The sequence below is a fragment of the Ailuropoda melanoleuca genome, chromosome 15, assembly GCF_002007445.2.
Source record: "Ailuropoda melanoleuca isolate Jingjing chromosome 15, ASM200744v2, whole genome shotgun sequence".
Classification (NCBI taxonomy): domain Eukaryota; kingdom Metazoa; phylum Chordata; class Mammalia; order Carnivora; family Ursidae; genus Ailuropoda; species Ailuropoda melanoleuca.
This window is the reverse complement of record NC_048232.1, coordinates 60,925,195-60,944,199: the sequence shown is the minus strand read 5'-3', so window position 1 is coordinate 60,944,199 and position 19,005 is coordinate 60,925,195. Positions and strand designations below refer to the sequence as shown.

General features: G+C 36.7%; 1 protein-coding gene across 3 annotated transcripts in view; it reads left to right on the top strand.

Annotated features, from left to right (window-relative positions):
* Nucleotides 1-19,005, top strand: part of ATP2B1 (ATPase plasma membrane Ca2+ transporting 1) — a 71,073-nt gene that overhangs the window by 18,805 nt on the left and 33,263 nt on the right. For all 3 annotated transcript variants that reach the window (XM_034644143.1, XM_034644142.1, XM_034644144.1), the window contains exons 3-9: nt 5,738-5,992; nt 6,083-6,208; nt 10,241-10,381; nt 12,884-12,922; nt 13,892-14,053; nt 15,728-15,942; nt 18,378-18,620. In XM_034644143.1, the coding sequence (XP_034500034.1) occupies nt 5,738-5,992; nt 6,083-6,208; nt 10,241-10,381; nt 12,884-12,922; nt 13,892-14,053; nt 15,728-15,942; nt 18,378-18,620 (1,181 nt within the window). The remainder of the gene's footprint in view (nt 1-5,737; nt 5,993-6,082; nt 6,209-10,240; nt 10,382-12,883; nt 12,923-13,891; nt 14,054-15,727; nt 15,943-18,377; nt 18,621-19,005) is intronic.

The following is a 19,005-nucleotide window of genomic DNA, read 5'->3' as shown; positions in this document are numbered from 1 at the left end:
TTGACCATGCTAGACATCATTCTAGTAATGCTTTTAATAGTTCTTTCCATATACCATCTCGGGTAATTTCACAGTAACCTTATGAGATAGTGTCACCTCCAAGTGAAATACAGAGGTGAAAAAACCTGCCAAAATGTGCATACCATGTGTTGGCAAGGAGCTAAGCCATATATACAATGGGGTTTGTGCCATCACAGTTCTTAAGGTCTTTTAACACTATATGGAAATAATTACAGTTTTAATTTTGGGTTTTTTTTTTATTATTTTGGAAAGCATTATGAAAGCATAATTCTGTTCTTCTCCCTAATCCATTATTTTTCAAGTTCTTAAATTGTGTCATTATATGCATGATTTGGTAATTGCCTTGCCATTCCAGAAATGTTTCTACTACAGTGTATCTTGATCAGTGGAAAATACATTGTACAATGGTATATCTACTTTAACTTGTAGCTACAAATGGTTTTGTTTTTCTCCCACCTTTCTATGTTCTTCATTTCTTTTTTAAATTTCTTATTCTCTCTTTAATAAGTTTATTTTAAAATGGATATTCGTTGACAGTACATTCTATAAGTGCTAAGAAATCTAGCTTGGGTTTTGCTCATTATATTTAAATTCACTATATTTAAATAACTATTGAGTGAACCAATAGTAGTTTATATATCAGAAGAGTGATGCACCAATATTTTTGTTTGTAAAACTTTATTCTTATGCCTTTTAAGTTAGGAAGAGTTTTGATAAATATTTGCTAACTCTCTAAACATTGGCTTAGGCAATGATTTAATTCCATTAAAGATATGCCTGGAGCTTATGTGAGAGTTGTTTTGGTTTTTTAGGTTTTTTGTTTGTTTGGGACAGTTGGTCACAGAATAGGTCAGTTTATCTGAGACCAGTATAGATCAGGAATTTTCAGCAGCAGCACTGTTTTTGTTTTGCACGAGAACATTCTTTGTTGCCCTACCTCGTACCACCTTCTAGTTGAAGCAACCAAAGTGCCTCTAGATATTGCCAGGTTTCTCTTAGGGGGCAAAATTGCCTGTGACTGAGAATCACTGATCTAAATAAGAAAAGATTTAGGCAATATTCTTGTCAACATTGAGCCAAATTATTTTTGAGACTTGTATTTATTTTTATTAAATAAATAATACATATTTTGCTGTAGAAAGAGGAGGAGGGAAAAGTGACAATTCCTAGGAAATAACATTCACCCAAAATCTCACTTCTTAGAGATTACAGCTATATCATTTTGATATGTGTTCTCCCAGATTTTAAAAGTATGTTTTGTGTGGGTTACTCATGAAGGTATGTGTGTGCATGCGTGGGTAGGCCTGAAGGTGTGTAAATGTGTGTATCTTTTTATATGACAAAGAAAGGTCGTACCATATTCAGCAACATACAGCTGAGTTCTGGAGTGCTCAGTTTACCCACTTAGCATTATAGAGTATTGGGAATTGGTATTCTAGAATTCAGTGAGTTGGCAGATTTTTTTTTTACTTTTAACATTTTTTACCCCAAGATTATAAGAAGAATAAAGAAAAATATTTTCAGTGGGAGTGGATTTTGCTACAAGAACAAATCTTTTTGGAACTTGGACTGCTTTCGTTTGTAGGATATTAGTGACAAGCCCTTTCCCAAATTTGCTTAAGAAGAATACTGGCATTAGGTCCAACTTGGAAGATACTCTAGAGTTGTTGGTGTCATAAGACACTTCAAAAAAAAAGAGTCAAAATCTACTAGAAGGTGGTGAAATGTTAGTGTTTGCATTTTTTTTTAACATTTATTAGTGTACTCCTGTATCTTTTCATCATGCTATGTTTTAACACTAAGGAAATCCATTAATTTTAAATCTACAGTCCTAGAAATCCAAATTCTGAAAATTTCTTACTAGTGCTGTTTGGTGTGAAAATAAGCACTATAACCCATACTGTAGACAAATCTTTAGTCACTAGTGTAATACTGATGGTTCTCAAACTTTTTCTCAGGGCCTCTTTACACACTCATAGTATTAAGAACTCCAAAGAGCTTTTGATTATATGACTTATGTCTGTAGAAATTTACTGTGTTCTTAATTAAAATTGAGAAATTTTGCAATATTTTATCATTGCATTTAAAAATTATAACTAAGTGCTATGTTATAATAGAAAATTATAATTACTGAAATTATTATTAATGAGATTTTAAATGAGATAATGAAAAGACTAGTAGTAGTGTTCTTCATTTCCTTGTGTCTCTTTAATGCCTGGCATAATTGAAGATGACTGGATTGTCTTCTGCTTCTGCACTTAGTGTGTTGTGTTAGCACATGTAATGTAGTCTTTGGAAAATTCCACTATACATTCCTGAAATATAAGGCACATTACATCTTAGTATTATTATAAACATAGTTCTGACCTTGGGGGTTCCTCCTGGGGTTCCTAGACCACACTTTTGAGAACAACTTCTTTAGACTGTTAATGTAAACACCTGATGCACCACCCAAGAAGTAGCTCAAGTGGAGAATTTTTAAGAATGGAGTATTTGCCTTGCAGTAGAGAGTGAAGACTGAATTTAGATTGTGCATCTCTCTCTAGTGAATATGTTTATAGGGAAACACTTTTGGTGAAATAGATTTTTATAATTATATTTGTACTTGGACCTTACTGAAAGCATTATTAAAATACTTATATATAGCTGGTAAATTACAATCCTTTTGTAATTTTGATTTTGCAATTTTTTTTTCATTGCAGCTGCTCTAAAAATTTGTTGTGATCATCAGTAGGATTTATTTTCTAGAAGTATTTCACTACCATCTGTTTCAAGATCATTCTAACTTTATCTATATAATCTAAAGTAGAACTATATATGAAATGAAATATGGCACGAACTTGTTTCATGTTCTCCTTTGAAATATTCAGTCATCTAGTTCTAAATATGCATGTGAGATTTAAAGCTGAGAATGATATAATTGTCTCATAATTCCTTTCCTCCTAATCTCTGGCGTGTTGATCTTTAAACTTTTTGGTTATATACCTTATTGGGAAGAAATCTGAGCATATATCTCCAAATGATGCATTTGCGAATTATATATATTTAGAGCCATCTACATAATGTGTGTATTTATAATATGCATACTGTATTTTTATATTGTGCATAGTCATAAGCATATGCAAAAATATACATTGAACTATTAAAAAGATGAAATGAGGTTTAAAATTTTGATGTTACTTAATAACCATAAAATACCATTATTTTTTTTTAATTTTTTTATTTTTTTTAAAGATTTTATTTATTTATTTATTCAACAGAGACAGAGACAGCCAGTGAGAGAGGGAACACAAGCAGGGGGAGTGGGAGAGGAAGAAGCAGGCTCATAGCGGAAGAACCTGATGTAGGGCTCGATCCCATAACACCGGGATCACGCCCTGAGCCGAAGGCAGACGCTTAACCGCTGTGCCACCCAGACGCCCCCATAAAATACCATTATTGATAGCATGATTGAGTATACATTATTGTATTTTGTAATTTTGATTTAACCTTGATTTCCCTTGATTTGGGTCTGAGTTTGGTTTATTTCAGAACTTGGTTTTAATGTTTCTCAGAGCTGAAAAGAAACTTACAACATTATGTAAATCCAAATGCAGGAAGTGTACTCACTAATGGTATTTATTTTCACTCCCATCTACCAGTTACATAAACGTTTCTGTTGACATTTGACTGGTAAATTCCATCTTCTGCTTTCAGTCTGTTGTTCTTGCACACTATTAATAACATATTGCATTTTTACATTTTTAACCAATGAGGTAAAAATCCATTGAAATGCTTCATTCGGAAGATAATATTTTACCTGTATTTCAAGTTGGTAGAAGTGGTCAACATTATATTTCAACCTTCATCTGTTCTTGAGTCCAGACTTGTTCCACCTAATTCAGAGAGCGAATCTATCTTCTGGGCAAGGGGTAGGGGCAGGAGAAGCTGTCCTTCTGCTTCTACTGTTTTGAACATTGCTAACCATAAATTCATTTAACTAGTTACTGTGTACAGTGATACAGGGTCATTTCTTCAGCTCAAATGTAATTCAGAGAGAAGTCTTAATATTTGGATGGGGAAGCCAGCACTCTCGATGGATTGTCCTGCCATCACCTTTGGAGAACATGCTTTTGTACCCGTTGCTGGCTGAATCCTGTCGATGGTCCTTGGGATTTTTTTTTTTAATCCTTCACATCATCTCTTCTATTTCACCACCACCAGTTGATTTCATTACAGTCTCTGTGTTCTCTCTCTTCATCTGTCCCACGTACCTCTCCGGGATTAATTTTTATTAAGCATCTTTATACTTCAAATCATATCTTTGGTTCATGCTCTCTATTCTGGAATATGCTTTAATCATTGCTAGTATCATTCATTTACTCATTCTTTTCTTTGAATAATCTTTTTCCTGCTTTACCTGTCCTGAGAGAACCATTGATTTTTTTCAGACTTTTCAGTTCAACCCTTAGAAGGAAGGAATTTATATAGGAATATACAGAAGAACATATTCCTTCATGTGAATTTATAAATAACCAAAGTAAACTTTTAAGAAACAATGTTTACCTTTACTCCGTGTATATCCTTTTTATTTTGTTGTGTTTCATTTTTCTAAAATGCTGGTTAAGAGCCACGGAATTGATTTTAGACTCACAAATAGATTATAGCCCAAAGTCTAAACAGTACTGTTTCGTTGTTTTTTCTTCCATATTGTTGACCTTCAATTTTGAGCTTTTGGGGTTCTTTCCTCCCTCATTCTTTTATAAACTTTCCTGTGCCATAGAGCCTTTGTCCTGATTTTAATCTTTAATCTTTCCCTGGAATGCTCTAAAGCCACTGTATGGCTAGTTCCCCTTTTATCATTTGGCTGCTGGCCTAAGTGTCATGGACACCTCAGCGGGGTCTTCTGTATTCACACAAACTACAGTTAGCCCTTTCTTCACTTGATAGCACATCACCATTCTTTATATTCTTTATGCCATTTACAATATCTGAAATTATTTGTTTTATTATCTGAATCCTTCATACACCATCTGCACCTACCAATCTGAGTATGGGTTTCATGCGAAGAGAGAGCTTGTGTGTCTTATTTACTGCTATATCCCCAGCTCCTAAAGTAGTGTCTGGCACCTGGAGCAGGTGCCCAAATAGTTGGATTAATGAGTAGCACTTGGCTTACCTCTTCATGTTATGGAAACCAAGTTTTGCTTGTACTCCTGTAAAACTGATACAGTAAATTCATGATTCATGGGTAGCACATAGTATTTAAGTTTTCATGTATATCTTGTCTGACATATGTAATAATAGCATTAACCATTGGTCAGATGCAAAGGAATTCTCAGCCACTGCTCTACCTACGTTAAAGTGTTCTCTCATTTAATCCTCGCAACTCTGGTGGACTAGGTGATGTTATCCTAATTTGGCAGATTAAGAAACTGGAGTCTCAAAAACAAGTAACTTGCCTAGAGGCTGTGCTGTCTTCTCTAGTGTCCTTACTCTTAACTAGAACCCTAGACTGCCTCCCTGTCCTGAGGGTGCGAATCTTCAGTGGCAGGGAACTTGACGTAGTAAGCATTCTTACCATTGCGGAATGCTTTGCGTTCAGGAAGGTATTTAGAGTAAAATTCACAAGGTAGGTAAACATCATAATTAACTTATCGAATGTCCATTGTCATCAGTTCAGAATCTTTTTTTTTTTTTTTTTTTTTGGATAAGCATTTTCTTTCTTTCCATGTAGTTTGTGGAGAAGTTTCTGTTGGAGAGGAAGAAGGTGAAGGTGAAACCGGTTGGATTGAAGGCGCTGCCATCCTGTTGTCAGTAGTGTGTGTGGTATTAGTAACAGCTTTCAATGACTGGAGTAAAGAGAAACAATTTCGAGGTTTGCAGAGTCGAATTGAACAAGAACAGAAGTTCACAGTCATCAGGGGCGGTCAGGTCATTCAGATACCTGTAGCTGACATCACCGTTGGAGACATTGCTCAGGTGAAATATGGTAAGTAGAAACGAGCAATACCTCTTAGGCCAGAGGCAGAGTTACCGTCATTGTGGTCAACGTTGAGCGTACCATTGCTTTCTGTTTTAGGTGATCTTCTTCCAGCTGATGGCATTCTGATTCAAGGCAATGATCTTAAAATTGATGAAAGCTCATTGACTGGTGAATCTGATCATGTTAAGAAGTCTTTAGATAAGGATCCCTTACTGTTATCAGGTATGAAGTTCTTTCTTATCTTTGCACTTTTTTCTCTTCCACGACTGTATACCGTGGTCAGCAAACACAGTTTCCCTAAGAGCCTACAATGTGAAGGATTCTATATTTTATGTTAGCTTCTACCCTTACAATCCTTAGGGACTTTTTTTTTTTATTAAGTTGGCAGAGATACTAGAGATCTTTGAATCCTGAACCCTATTTTACAAATGAGGAGCCTCAGTCAAAAAAAAAAAAATTTTTTTTTGAGAGTCAGTGTTAGTGTAATGGTAAAACCGAAATATATGCCTAATGATTGTTACTTTTCTATTTTTCTGTCTTACGTTTATTCTTAAGGCCTGTTGATGTATAAAATTAAAGAATGATTCTCTATGATGAACTACCAAGGATAGGTTTTTGGGTTTTGTTGTGTTTTTTTTTAAGAACTGATAGAATCCTTAAAATTGATCTAATCCAACTCCCTCATTTAACTGCTGAGGAATAAATCTGGGACCTAAATTATTTATCAAAGATTACATGACTAATCAACAGGAGGCCTAGCACTGGCACCACATCTGCTAGGGAGGATTGAATTTGCTCACAGGTGAGACATGTTCTGAGAATGAAGAGCAGGATTTGTTCGGGTGAGGGGACTGTTGGACGTGGGGAGCTGGCTGTTTACCTGGGAGGCTCTTGTAACAGTAACTGGGGTAGCTTGACCTGAGGTTAATTGGAAATAAAAGGGAAGGGATGATGGGCAAGTTTACACGCGGCCTTCTAAAATGCTGAATGAGAGGAAGCCAGAGTACCACAACTTGACTCCAAAAGCATGCCAGTTCTTTCATGTTTGAGTTCCAAGTTTTTACTCTTAATTTTCTAGTATTCTTTATAGAATTTACAAAATTGCCTCTAAGACCATTGTTTACATATGTTCGTTAGACTGAATTATACCAGAGCTTGGAGCAAGCATAATGTTGCTTGTTTGTCTTCTGTTAGCATTTTCAGATGGTCATGGAATGCTAACATTTTACACATTGTAAGGACATTTCTGCTGATTTAACTATGTAATAACTTGGTGGTTTTAATTGTTCAGTTCTTCTCTGTGAACTTTATATTTTAACTGATTGAATATGGTTTTACTGAAACCAAAGTCAAACCTGTGACAAGTCAGTTAAGTGAGAGTCACAACTTCCGGGCATATACTTCAGTGTAACTATTACCTTTTTAAGATTTGCAAATGTGTGGCTAAAAAGCTTCTTGCAAAACATCGCACCACTAAAGATCAGAGTCATTACGTATGTATGCATTTATAAACACCATTATTAAAGGGTAGAGGTCCCAAAAATAATACAGACTTAGTTCTTCAGAAAAATCTTGGGATCTATACACCTTCAAAATTCTGCACTACCAAGAACATCCTGTTTGGTTTTTTCTTTACGTGGGTGTACTTGTAATCATTCCAAATAGACATATCTTAGATAAAGAAGTATGATGTGTTTAAGTACACCGTATACTTAACTTTACTTATTCCTTGCCATACTTCTGAGAAACTGTAATTGTTAACTGGATAAAATCTATAGTCTTTCTTGGGGCGCCTGGGTGGCACAGCGGTTAAGCATCTGCCTTCAGCTCAGGGCATGATCCCAGTGTTCTGGGATCGAGCCCCACATCGGGCTCCTCTGCTAGGAGCCTGCTTCTTCCTCTCCCACTCTCCCTGCTTGTGTTCCCTCTCTCGCTGGCTGTCTCTATCTCTGTCAAATAAATAAATAAAATCTTAAAAAAAAAAAAAATCTAGAGTCTTTCTGAGGAGGGGGAAAGAGCCTAATCATACCTTAACCACCATAGACTGGGCCACGATATTTGGCAGACTGAGGTGGTATTCTCTTGCCTTTTTGCCATATATGCTGCATGGACTTTTATGTACATCTAGCTTCTTTACATAGTGCTTAGCTCTTCAGGTTGATGTCCTTTCACTGAACTTTGGTCCTTTTCTGTTTTAACAGAGGTTGCTAGTAAGCTTTATGTAGACTCAGGTCCCTAACACACCAAGTATACCGCAAGAACTCTAAATTTTCCATGGTTAAGAAAAGACTGAAATAACTTTGCAGAGTCCCTTATCGTAATGTGGGTGGGAAAGTTTTTCTGCATTTATTTCCCTATTCCAAAAATGTACTAAAAAACATAAAATGCATTTATTTTTAAATGTATTCTCATGATGCCATCTCTCACTGCTGTTCTTGGCTTTTTAAATTTAGATTTTTAAAAGCAGTTATTCAGTTAGCAGTGGGGATGTGACCAGAACAAAAACTGTTTGCTTTGCCTGAGCACATTAACCGCCAGCATCTGATTACTGATTACCTGTGGTGGGGAGGAATAGAACATAAAAAAAATTGGAATTTACCAAAAGCCAGAATCATTAATGAAATTGGCCTTTTGTATGTAGAAGTTGCTCAGTAAAGACTGTTTCACTCTCCTGAATTTCATTTCTTGTTTTCTTTGCCTTTTCACTGACAGAGAAGCTAATAATGAGTGAAATATTCAGAATGTAGATTTTTTAAAAGCAAGAAAATCAGGGGCACCTGGGTGGTTCATTTGGTTAAGCATCCGTCTCTTGATCCCAGCTCAGGTCTTGATCTCAGGGACATGAGTTCAAGCTCCGCGTTGGGCACCATGCTGGGGCCAGGGCCTACTTACAACAACAACAGCAAAATAAAGAATAAAAGCAAGAAAATTAAAGGCCTCAAATATTCACATTGGATAAGTTCCCCAGTAATTAGTAGACAAATATAAACTTTTAACTACTGGAATAAGTACAGATGCTTTATGATTTTATTTAGCACCTAACCTTTGTGCATTGACTTGGTATATAAGATGGTAGGGGCAACAGAGCGTGCCCCCCATATGGTTGTAAACTAAGAGGTTGAATAAACATGATGACTGTAAAGAAGATTTTATTGATTGTTCAGAAAAAAAAGAGTTGCTTTTGAAAGCCACTTAAAATTCACAAAAATATTACAGTAGAGAGATGGGAAGCCTTTTAATCAGGAAAGGTGCAGAGATATGTATGTACAAGTTGGAGAACAGTCAGCAAACTTAACCGACATTGTATTTAAAAAAGAATATGCCCCTTTTTCCCTGACCGAGCTGGATTGAGTCTTTGTCTTGCCACTTAATTGTTGTGTAACCTTGGGCACATTTTTAAAAAATAAGAAAAAATAATGCCTACCAACTTGCACGATTGTTGTAAGGGACAGTCAGAATACAATGAGCGTTCCCATTTCTGTTCCATAGTTTACTGTCATGGAATATTATGTTGGGGTAGTGGACGAAAAGTGTGAAGGGTTGGTTGATCTCGAGGTGAAGATGTTAGACTTGATCCAAGGCGGCAGGAGCAGAGAATCAGAAGTTTTTGAGCCATGAGGTGCTTGTGAGAAAATTCACATTTTAGGAAGATTAAAACTGATGTCAGGACAAACTGGAAAGAGAGACTGGCTAGGAGGCATTGCAGTAATCTAGGCCGGCTGGGATGAACCCTGGGTGAGGTAGAGATTTGGGTTTGGGTGTGGTAAGTGGGGCGTTTGTTGCTGTGGAATCCTTTTGGTTATAAAGTACATTTCTTTTTTTTAATCCGTGTGTTTCTCAGAAATGTCAATAATGATCATGATAATAATTTTTTAATTAAAATTAATGTGCATTCCTTGAACCCCCACAAATTTCAGGCAGTGTGCAAAGGCACTTTACATTTGTACCTTTATTTGAGTCTCATTGTTTTTGTTAAGGGTAGGTACTGTTATCCTCATTTTATGGGTGAGGAATTGAGATGTTATAATTTGCCCAATATCACATGATAAATGAGTAGTGGAGTGAGCTTTGAATTCAGATGAGATAGAATACAGAATTAAAACCTTAAGGATAAGAATTTAGGTTATTTAATGTCTTACTGAATTTGTCTTATTAAGTACTGGATATTAAAGACAATGTGACTAAAGATTGAAATTTGAATGTAGGAGGAAAAAACGATAACAATTTTAAAAAACATATTTTCTGTTGTTGTAGGTACCCATGTAATGGAAGGCTCCGGAAGAATGGTCGTTACTGCTGTAGGTGTTAATTCTCAAACTGGAATCATCTTTACCTTACTTGGAGCTGGAGGTGAAGAGGAAGAAAAGAAAGATGAAAAGAAAAAGGAAAAGAAAAGTAAGATCAACACCTTTCTGTGGGAATTGATATTTGCAAATATGGCACCTGGTTGAAAGAACTGACACAGAAAAATGCACTTCTTTTATGAGGTTCTGATATGAAACGTTCTACGAAAAGTTACTCAATATAGTACTTTCAAGTGGTAAAATTAATGGAGTCCCTTCCATTTCCCAGTTTTTTTGTAGCGGTCACAGTCTGCCGTAGCCAAATTCAGCATCTACTTGAACACTTGCAATGGCTTTATTTATTCTGTTAATTCTTTAGTTTTAGCATCTTTCCATTATCTGGCCAGCAAAGTGAATTGAACTCTCACTTCCTATTTGCTTATCTCTTTTGCTGCTTCCGTAGTAGCTTTCTTTGTTAAGCATTTCACATTTTGGTCTACATTTTGGTCTCATTGAGCTTTTAGTCTACTTCAGGTTTTCTACTAGTCACATTTCCCAGTCTATACTTAAGTAGTTGGTTTCTGGACATAAGATGAAGACTTTCCTTTGACAGCTATTCTGTCTATTACATTTAGCCCAAAGTATTCAGTATCAAGATTTCAGAAATTTGATCTTGACCCATTGTATCTGCAGTCCCTAGAAGTGATCTATCCTCAGCAAAAATTGGTGACCATAGTTTATCCACAAGGATCTTACCAGAAACTGTCATAGGTAGGGAGACAGCTCAGAATTACTTAGCTGGAAGCCTGTTACTTTTTTAAAAATACCCTCTCCACCCTGTTTCTAAGTATCCGCTGTACCACCCTTTTCTCCTGCTGGGGTTTGCTGCTCCACAGTTCTTTCTCTTTAGGGTGACAGTAGTTTACTGTGGTTTAAACACTTGGATTTACCTAATTTTACTTAGGAGAGTAAGCCCGTATTTCTCTCTTACATGTAAGTATTTTGAGATCTTCTAAAATTAAAAACCTTGCTAAAATCTTAGTTCGCTATAATAACAACAACCATGTTTTTAATATTTGGTTGTTTTATTTTTTGGGTTTTGTCTTCAGTTGTTTTTAGTTCAACCAAAAACATACTTGAAAAGTTCTGACTGTAAGTGAAGGTAGCAAGACCCCCATTCTAAGTTCTCCTGTCCCTGTCCTCCTCCCTCCATGTGCTTCCTTAGGTTTCTTAAGGTGGAGTGGAAGGCAGTTTGAAAACCAATAATAATGATGCCCTTATTGAATGCTAGGTGAATTAGCTCCTTAATCCTTAAAACCCTAGGACATAAAGATTAGTAACCTGAGGCTTATGGAGATTATATATTTGCTCCAGGTCAGAGATCTAGTAAGTGGCAGATCAGACCTGCTTGTCCCAAGAGTCTTATGTTCTTAACCATACACTGTGCTGCATTCTAATTTATAGGAGTCTAAGGTCAGTGGACCCCATGTAAAAAGGAAGGGAAGTTTGCATCATGACTTTATTCTTGTTGACCCACCACAGTGTCTTTTCTAACAAGCACTGTTTTTTCTAAGACCTTATATCTCTGTTTTTATTATTCCAGTCAAAAATATTCCCAGGAATGAACATCTAGCTCATTGTCTCCCATTTTTTATTCCGGGGTTATGTTTTTGTTTTGGTTTTTGTTCGTTTTTTTTCTTTGTAGAATGGGGCATTTTTCCATCTGTGGATTTCAGCCCTTCTCTCATTCCCTTGACTGCTTTGGCTGTTACCCAGAAGCAGTTCAGGGTAATGTTTCTCATTTCCTTCCTAGCCTAGAATGTAGCTGTCTGATGCCTCTGAACTCAGAGCCTGTTGAAAGTAGCTAGACACTTTTTACTATCTCCTCATCTTTCTTGAGCATCTGTTCCTTCTTGACTCTGTTCCACGTTTCCCAGTTTGAAAATAGGTCTTCTAGATAGAGAAGGTGGAAGAAAAATTCACTGTATGGCTCTGCCCCCGCTTTCTCATTTGCAGAATTATACTGCCTGCTCCAAACAATAGACTTAGTCTCTCCTTGATTACTTTATTGCTTTAGACATTCTCATCTTTGTCTTCTCCAAATTGAAACTAATTTGGTGAGTTATCTTAACTGGTAGTCCTACTGGCCCATTGTTTACATTCATATTCTAATTCTAATTTTAGTCACTTGCCTCCTGTCTTCTCTACGTGGGTTTTGCTCTTTCCCAACACAGCTGTCCTGTGTGCGTGTTGTCTTTATGACATTTCCACCCCCCCCACCCCTGCCCCTTTCTCCTTTCTTAGAATTACATGTGTATTTAGTTTGAGAACCTCTTGTACCATATTTGGGCTCATTACAGCATATAAAAGAGTAAAGTCTTATGGAGAAATCAAACAAGTATAGACGCCCCAAATTATTTTGGAGTATTGCCCCTGGTGAAGACCTAGGGAATGATTGACCCAGCAGGTCATTACAAGCCAAATGCTTTCTAATCTACACAGGCACACACCATTGTGTAACAATTCTGTTACAGAAATGTGAACTACGTCTGCATGATTTAGTATGGCTGTCTATTTCTTTTGGAAAGCTTTAATTCCCATTTTGTTCCTACAGATAAGAAACAAGATGGAGCTATTGAGAATCGCAACAAAGGTAAGTTCACAAGGATAAAAGTACAGTTAGCTTGTTTTCATTATATCCAAAAATATATCTCCTATGTACTGTATTCATCCAAAAGTAGGATACATGTAGCAGGGGAAATCAACAGTTTATGTTAACTTGGGTTAGCCTCTCTTCCTGCCAGTGCCTTAGTCATGCTGCCTTTACAATGGCAATAAGATTTGAACTACGATTTGTGCTAGTAAGCTAAGAAAAATCCAGATAGGTAACTTTCAGCTTAAGCACTTCACGTCTTTTAACACTGGTTACTATATTAATGCTAGGAAAAATGTGTAAGACACAATATACAATTTAAGTGGTTTTTTGCATTTATTTAGGCCTGTAAACATATGTACATTTTTCTATATGTATGGTTTACACATAATGGGCTACATTATGGTCACATGTGGGAGGAATTTATAGTGTTTGGAAATGGATCTTATCACACACAACATGGGGGAAGAGAAATGATTTGGTATTTAGTTCTTAGTTTAAGATCCTGTGTTTCTTCTGCCTCATCCCTATTACCTGGCACAACATTCTCAAACCTGGTACAAAGATTCACAACCTAGTGTCTCTATTGTCTTGTTTTCTTTGGCTAGACATAGACCCATGCACACACAAAGCTGAGTGTTTAAATCTTTTCTAGTTTCTTTTTTTTTTTTTAAGATTTTATTTATTTATGTGACAGAGAGACAGCCAGCAGAGAGGGAACACAGCAGGGGAGAGGGAGAGGAAGAAGCAGGCTCCCAGCCGAGGAGCCCGATGTGGGACTCAATCCCGGCACGCCGGGATCACGCCCTGAGCCGAAGGCAGACGCTTTAACGACTGCACTACCCAGGCGCCCCTAAATCTTTTCTAGTTTCTATAAGAAACTTATTTGTTTCAAAAACCGTTTCAAAATATTAATAGTTTTGTGTGCCTTTAAAAATATAGTGAGATTTTATTTGCTCTTATATGTAGCAAAAGCCCAGGATGGTGCAGCCATGGAAATGCAGCCTTTGAAGAGTGAAGAAGGTGGAGATGGTGATGAAAAAGACAAAAAGAAAGCAAATTTGCCAAAAAAGGAAAAATCTGTCTTACAAGGGAAACTTACAAAGCTGGCTGTTCAAATTGGCAAAGCAGGTATGACATACAGAGGAAAGTAAGGTGTTTTGCTTTTAAAATATGCTAATCTTCTGCTTGAAATGGCCTTTGACCCACTTAAGGCTGCAAATTGTTGCTTTGTGAGTGGAAGGGGGTTTAAAAATATTTTCAGTTTTATCCACAGTATATCAGGTCTTTGAGTTATTGCAGATCCTCATGATATCGTTGCAGCTTAGGGGCTCTTATCCCCATTGTATGTGGAAGGAACTAGCTAATAAGTGGTCAGGTTAGAATTAGTGCTAAAGACTGCCCAGTTCACAAGCCCATACTCTCATGTCTGAATTTCTCAGGATTTCTGGGAGCAGTAGAGAGAGTGCCAGCAGTGTGGTTACTCAGAGCAGATTACCCAACTATATTTTATTTTATTTTTTCAAAAGATTTATTTATTTTAGAGAGAGAAGGAGAGAGAGAGTGCATGCAAGTGAGGGGGAGGGGCAGAGGGTGTGGAGGAGGGAGGGAATCCCTGAGCGGACTCCCTGCTGAGTGGCAGAGCCTGCCATGGGCTCCATCTCAGGACGCTGAGATCAGGACTGGAGCTGAAATCAAGAGCCAGGCACTTAATCGACTAAGCCACCCAGGCACCCCCCAGCTATATTTTAATAAAAAAATTTCACCACATATTTTGCTCATCTTTTTACTGACTCTGAAGAAAATTAGGTATATGTTTTTCTAAAAATTACAGTTTACTTGAATTGAATGGATCAGTGGGAGCATCGTCCTGGTGAGCGGAAGTTACTAAATTGCTCTTCTCACTAGAAAACACCTGTTAATGCAACAACTCCAGCGTGGAGAAAAGAAGCAGAGATCTTAGCTAAAAAGAGCGTGCCCTCCAGCAGTATCATCTGTGTGAAAGAACACATGGGTGAATCAGCATATACTGTTAAAATCACTTAAATTATGTAATTAAATTATGTTGGAAAAAGTGAGGTTTTTGCTTCTGTTCTGAACAAGTTTATTTGCTATTGGATAAACTTATTTGCTTTTTGTAATCTGTAGCCAAAGGGTAATACTGCCTCAGTGTTGGGGAAAGGGTGGGTTTAAGATGGTTGGATTACTAGGTACAGACATGTGGATTCGTCTTATTTTTTAATACTCATTTGTAAAAGGCTAACTAGTCGACAGAATAGGTAAATGGTTTGTAAAACATGAAGCACTAAGGAAAGATGAAAAAAATAACAATTGAGAGAATTATTTTTTTAATAAAAAACATAGGGTTGAATATTTAATTCCAAGTCTCCCCACTGATCAGATTTTTACCAGCTTCTCTTTCAGCAGTAAGCACTTGCCAACGTATAAAGTACCCACTTATTCTAAGCTTTTGGTATTTCCTTGTCGTTGCCTGTTATTTTGTCTTAGTTTTAGTAGAAGGCTGAAGATACAATTAAGTATAGGAAAGAATCATAAACACTTTTCTACCAGTTCCCCTGGGTACAGGGCTATACTTGGAAGCGGAAATTAAATGTGACAATGCCAAATGATGAGCTAGGTGCAAAAAAAAAAAAAAGTAACAGTTTCTCAGAGAAATTAAAAATGTAAGTAAGTATTCTCAAACTAGTGGTAACTTCTTCGGTGGCTAATATGTAACTGACAGTGGGTAGTGTCTGGACTACTGAAGTAATGACATTTTTTCTTTTTTTTTTTATATACGGAAAGGTTTGTTGATGTCTGCCATCACAGTTATCATTCTAGTATTGTATTTTGTCATTGATACATTCTGGGTTCAGAAGAGACCGTGGCTTGCGGAGTGCACCCCGATTTACATACAATATTTTGTGAAGTTCTTCATCATTGGAGTCACGGTTCTGGTGGTTGCCGTACCAGAGGGTCTTCCCCTTGCTGTCACTATCTCCCTGGCTTACTCAGTCAAGGTAAGCGGAAAAGGGTCAAACCGATGTCCGAAGTGTAAAGCTTTCGTTGGTGGAGAAAATTCACACCCGTGGTTTTACTCTTTTCTTTCTGGTTCTAGAAGTAGGAGTTTTTTCCAGAAATTTCTAGTTTCCTTTAGAAATGCTGTCACAGGTTTCCTCCTCCTCTTCCCACACCCACCCCCCTCAAAGTTGCAGGTCTCTGTACATCAAGATGTATACACTTCCTCAGGGGGCAGCCTTGACACAAAACCGAGCATAGCCCCGCCAGGCAAAGTTCTGGCTGAAGTTTCGTTGTATGGTCATTACGCGACAAGTTACATCACCTCCATTTTCCCCATCTGTTAAATTAAAGCAGGAACGCTTGTCATTGACCCGTGGGAAGACCGCAGAGAGGCTTCTCTCAAGTGCAGTCTTCTCGGGCCTCCTTGTTTCCACTCTTCTACCCTCATGGCAGCACAGCCGAGCTTCCACACAGTGGGCAGACTCTTGTTCCTGAAATAGAATCTGGCTGTCTTATTTCCTTGTGTAAAACACCAGTGGCTTCTCATCACACTCAGAAAAAATCCAAGCTCCCCATGGTCTGCAGGGCGCGGCCAGCGTGGCCCTGCCGACCTCTCGGTGCTCCTCTGGGCCAGCCTCACCAGGCCCCCTGTTGCTTGTCACCTAATCCAGGGCCGACTCCCTCCTTCCTGTGAGTCATCTCCTCTTACTCTATTCAGTCTTTTCCAGTGTCACCCGCTCAGTTCCCGGTTTTGGAGTAGAATGCTAAAAATGAGCTTGGATGCTTTTGCTCACTACTGTTTACCTAAAGTTGTACTCTGGTTAAAGATTATTAATTTACTTTAATTAATTTTATACCTTATATGGAAAAGGCGAATTGGATTTTAAAAAGGTTTAGCTTGGGCAGTTTTGATCTTTCAAAAATGGCTTTGCAGATAAAATTGTACTTAATGGCAAGAATGTGGCTCTTGTCAGTTTTCTGGTGTTAATTAAATTAGCTGTTCTTAAGTAGTATTGCTGGTGGTGGTGAGCAATATGGTCATACTTCCTGCTGGAGCCCTCTGATCCTCAGTATTGCAGCGGATTTTACAATTAACCTATCATGATAAGAATATTTTTTGCTTGCTGTTTGAGTGTATTTTCTTTTCAGGCATTTAACATCTTTCATTTCCAATGGTGAATGTTTCAGTGTGATGAAATACAGTGTAATCACCTATTTGTCTTTTTTTTAATGTTTTGAAATAATTAGAAATAATTGGAGTAAACAAGTTTTAGACACTGATCATTTTATCAGTACTGTCAGTTCATCTTGAATAGTCATCAATAACATTAATTTTTCAGTTGATCAAAAAGATAGAGGCAGAATTAATTTACGTTAATGGAAAATGATTAAGAGCATTTTAACTACTGTTCTTCAAGCTTTTATTAAATGTTTCGGCCAGACGTTACCAGTTACCGTTCTTTTTCATGGAGGTGTGTATAGTCTTTCGGATCCTTTTCCAGTACTTTGCGAAATTGAGCACCTTTTTTTTTTTCACTGTAGAACTTCATTCTTTTAATCTTCAATATTCATGCAAATCGCAAGTAAGTTGGTAGGTAACCTCTTCCTCATATTTATTTCTTCAAGGAACCAATTTTTGCAGTAATTTGCTTATTAGTAGTCACAGAACACTTTATAGAAAAGCTCTGTGTAGTTTTTAACCCATTTGACTTCTTTGATTTATCAAGCGTTTTAACTCAAATGCCTTTTGGGGCTACTGTGAAAACTCCTGGTGTTTTAGAAACTATCTGTTTCGTTCTTGTAATTAAGAGAAAGAGATTATCCTAAGGATGAGAATGCCAGGTGTACCAGCATGTGGAAAAGATAAAAATGACCCATTCTGGTTTTGGTACATTATCTCAGTTTATCAGTCAAAAAAAAAAAGAAATCAGACAACTGTATGCCCACAAGCTCTCTATTTTCACTGACAAAAGCTACTTTTTCCTTGGTGATTTGTTTTCCACTTTATAAGGAGACTTAATCCTTAAATGTCATATACTTTTACAATGCTGTAAGTTCCTCCGTACTTGGAATACAGATTGTCATTGCTCTTATATAATTTGAAGACACTTACAGAGGCTGTTGGAGGCATATAGTCAACATGATTTGCATATGAGTGCAGGTATCTGTGTTCATTTACTAGATTATGTTACTTGTTGGTAAAAAAAAAAAAAAATGTAACCACAGAAAGCTAGTATGTTCTTTTGCTTATTCAAATAGGTCAAATATACTAAAATTCTTCCAGTAATAAATTGGTGCTTTATACTATGTATCTGTATATAGTTGGGAGTTTAATTCTTAATTTAAAGCACTTTACAATTTTATATAATGAGGTGATTGGTTTTGTACGTAGTTTAACTACTTGGTTTTTGTTTTGGTTTTTTTTGCACCGTAGAAAATGATGAAAGATAATAACTTAGTAAGGCATCTGGACGCTTGTGAAACCATGGGAAACGCTACAGCTATTTGTTCAGATAAAACAGGGACATTGACAATGAACAGAATGACGGTGGTTCAAGCTTACATAAATGAAAAACACTATAAAAAGATTCCTGAACCAGAAGCTATTCCACCAAATATTTTATCCTATCTTGTAACAGGAATTTCTGTGAATTGTGCTTATACATCAAAAATATTGGTAAGGTTTCTTTAATAATTTATATATGAAAGTTAATTTTTAAATGTGTAATGATAGACTATACATAGCTCTTCAGACCTACCTTCATTATATGTAAATTGGAGAACTGGATGTGTTAAGTTTTTAAAAGTCATATAGTTAGATAATGTATGTAAGTTTCTTTAATACAATTTGTGTTAACAAGTAAGACCTGTTGATCAACTTATACCTTGTTTACTTGCATTTTCCTCCTCCTATATTTTGAATTTCCCATGTTTAGAAACTCTCAAGCCTTATAACAAGTTCTTAATTTTAAATTCTTATTAAGCTTATTTTGTGAAAGAGCAGGCTATCTTACTGTAGAAAGGCAACTCTCAATTTTCTAGAGAACATTTTGAAGCCAGAT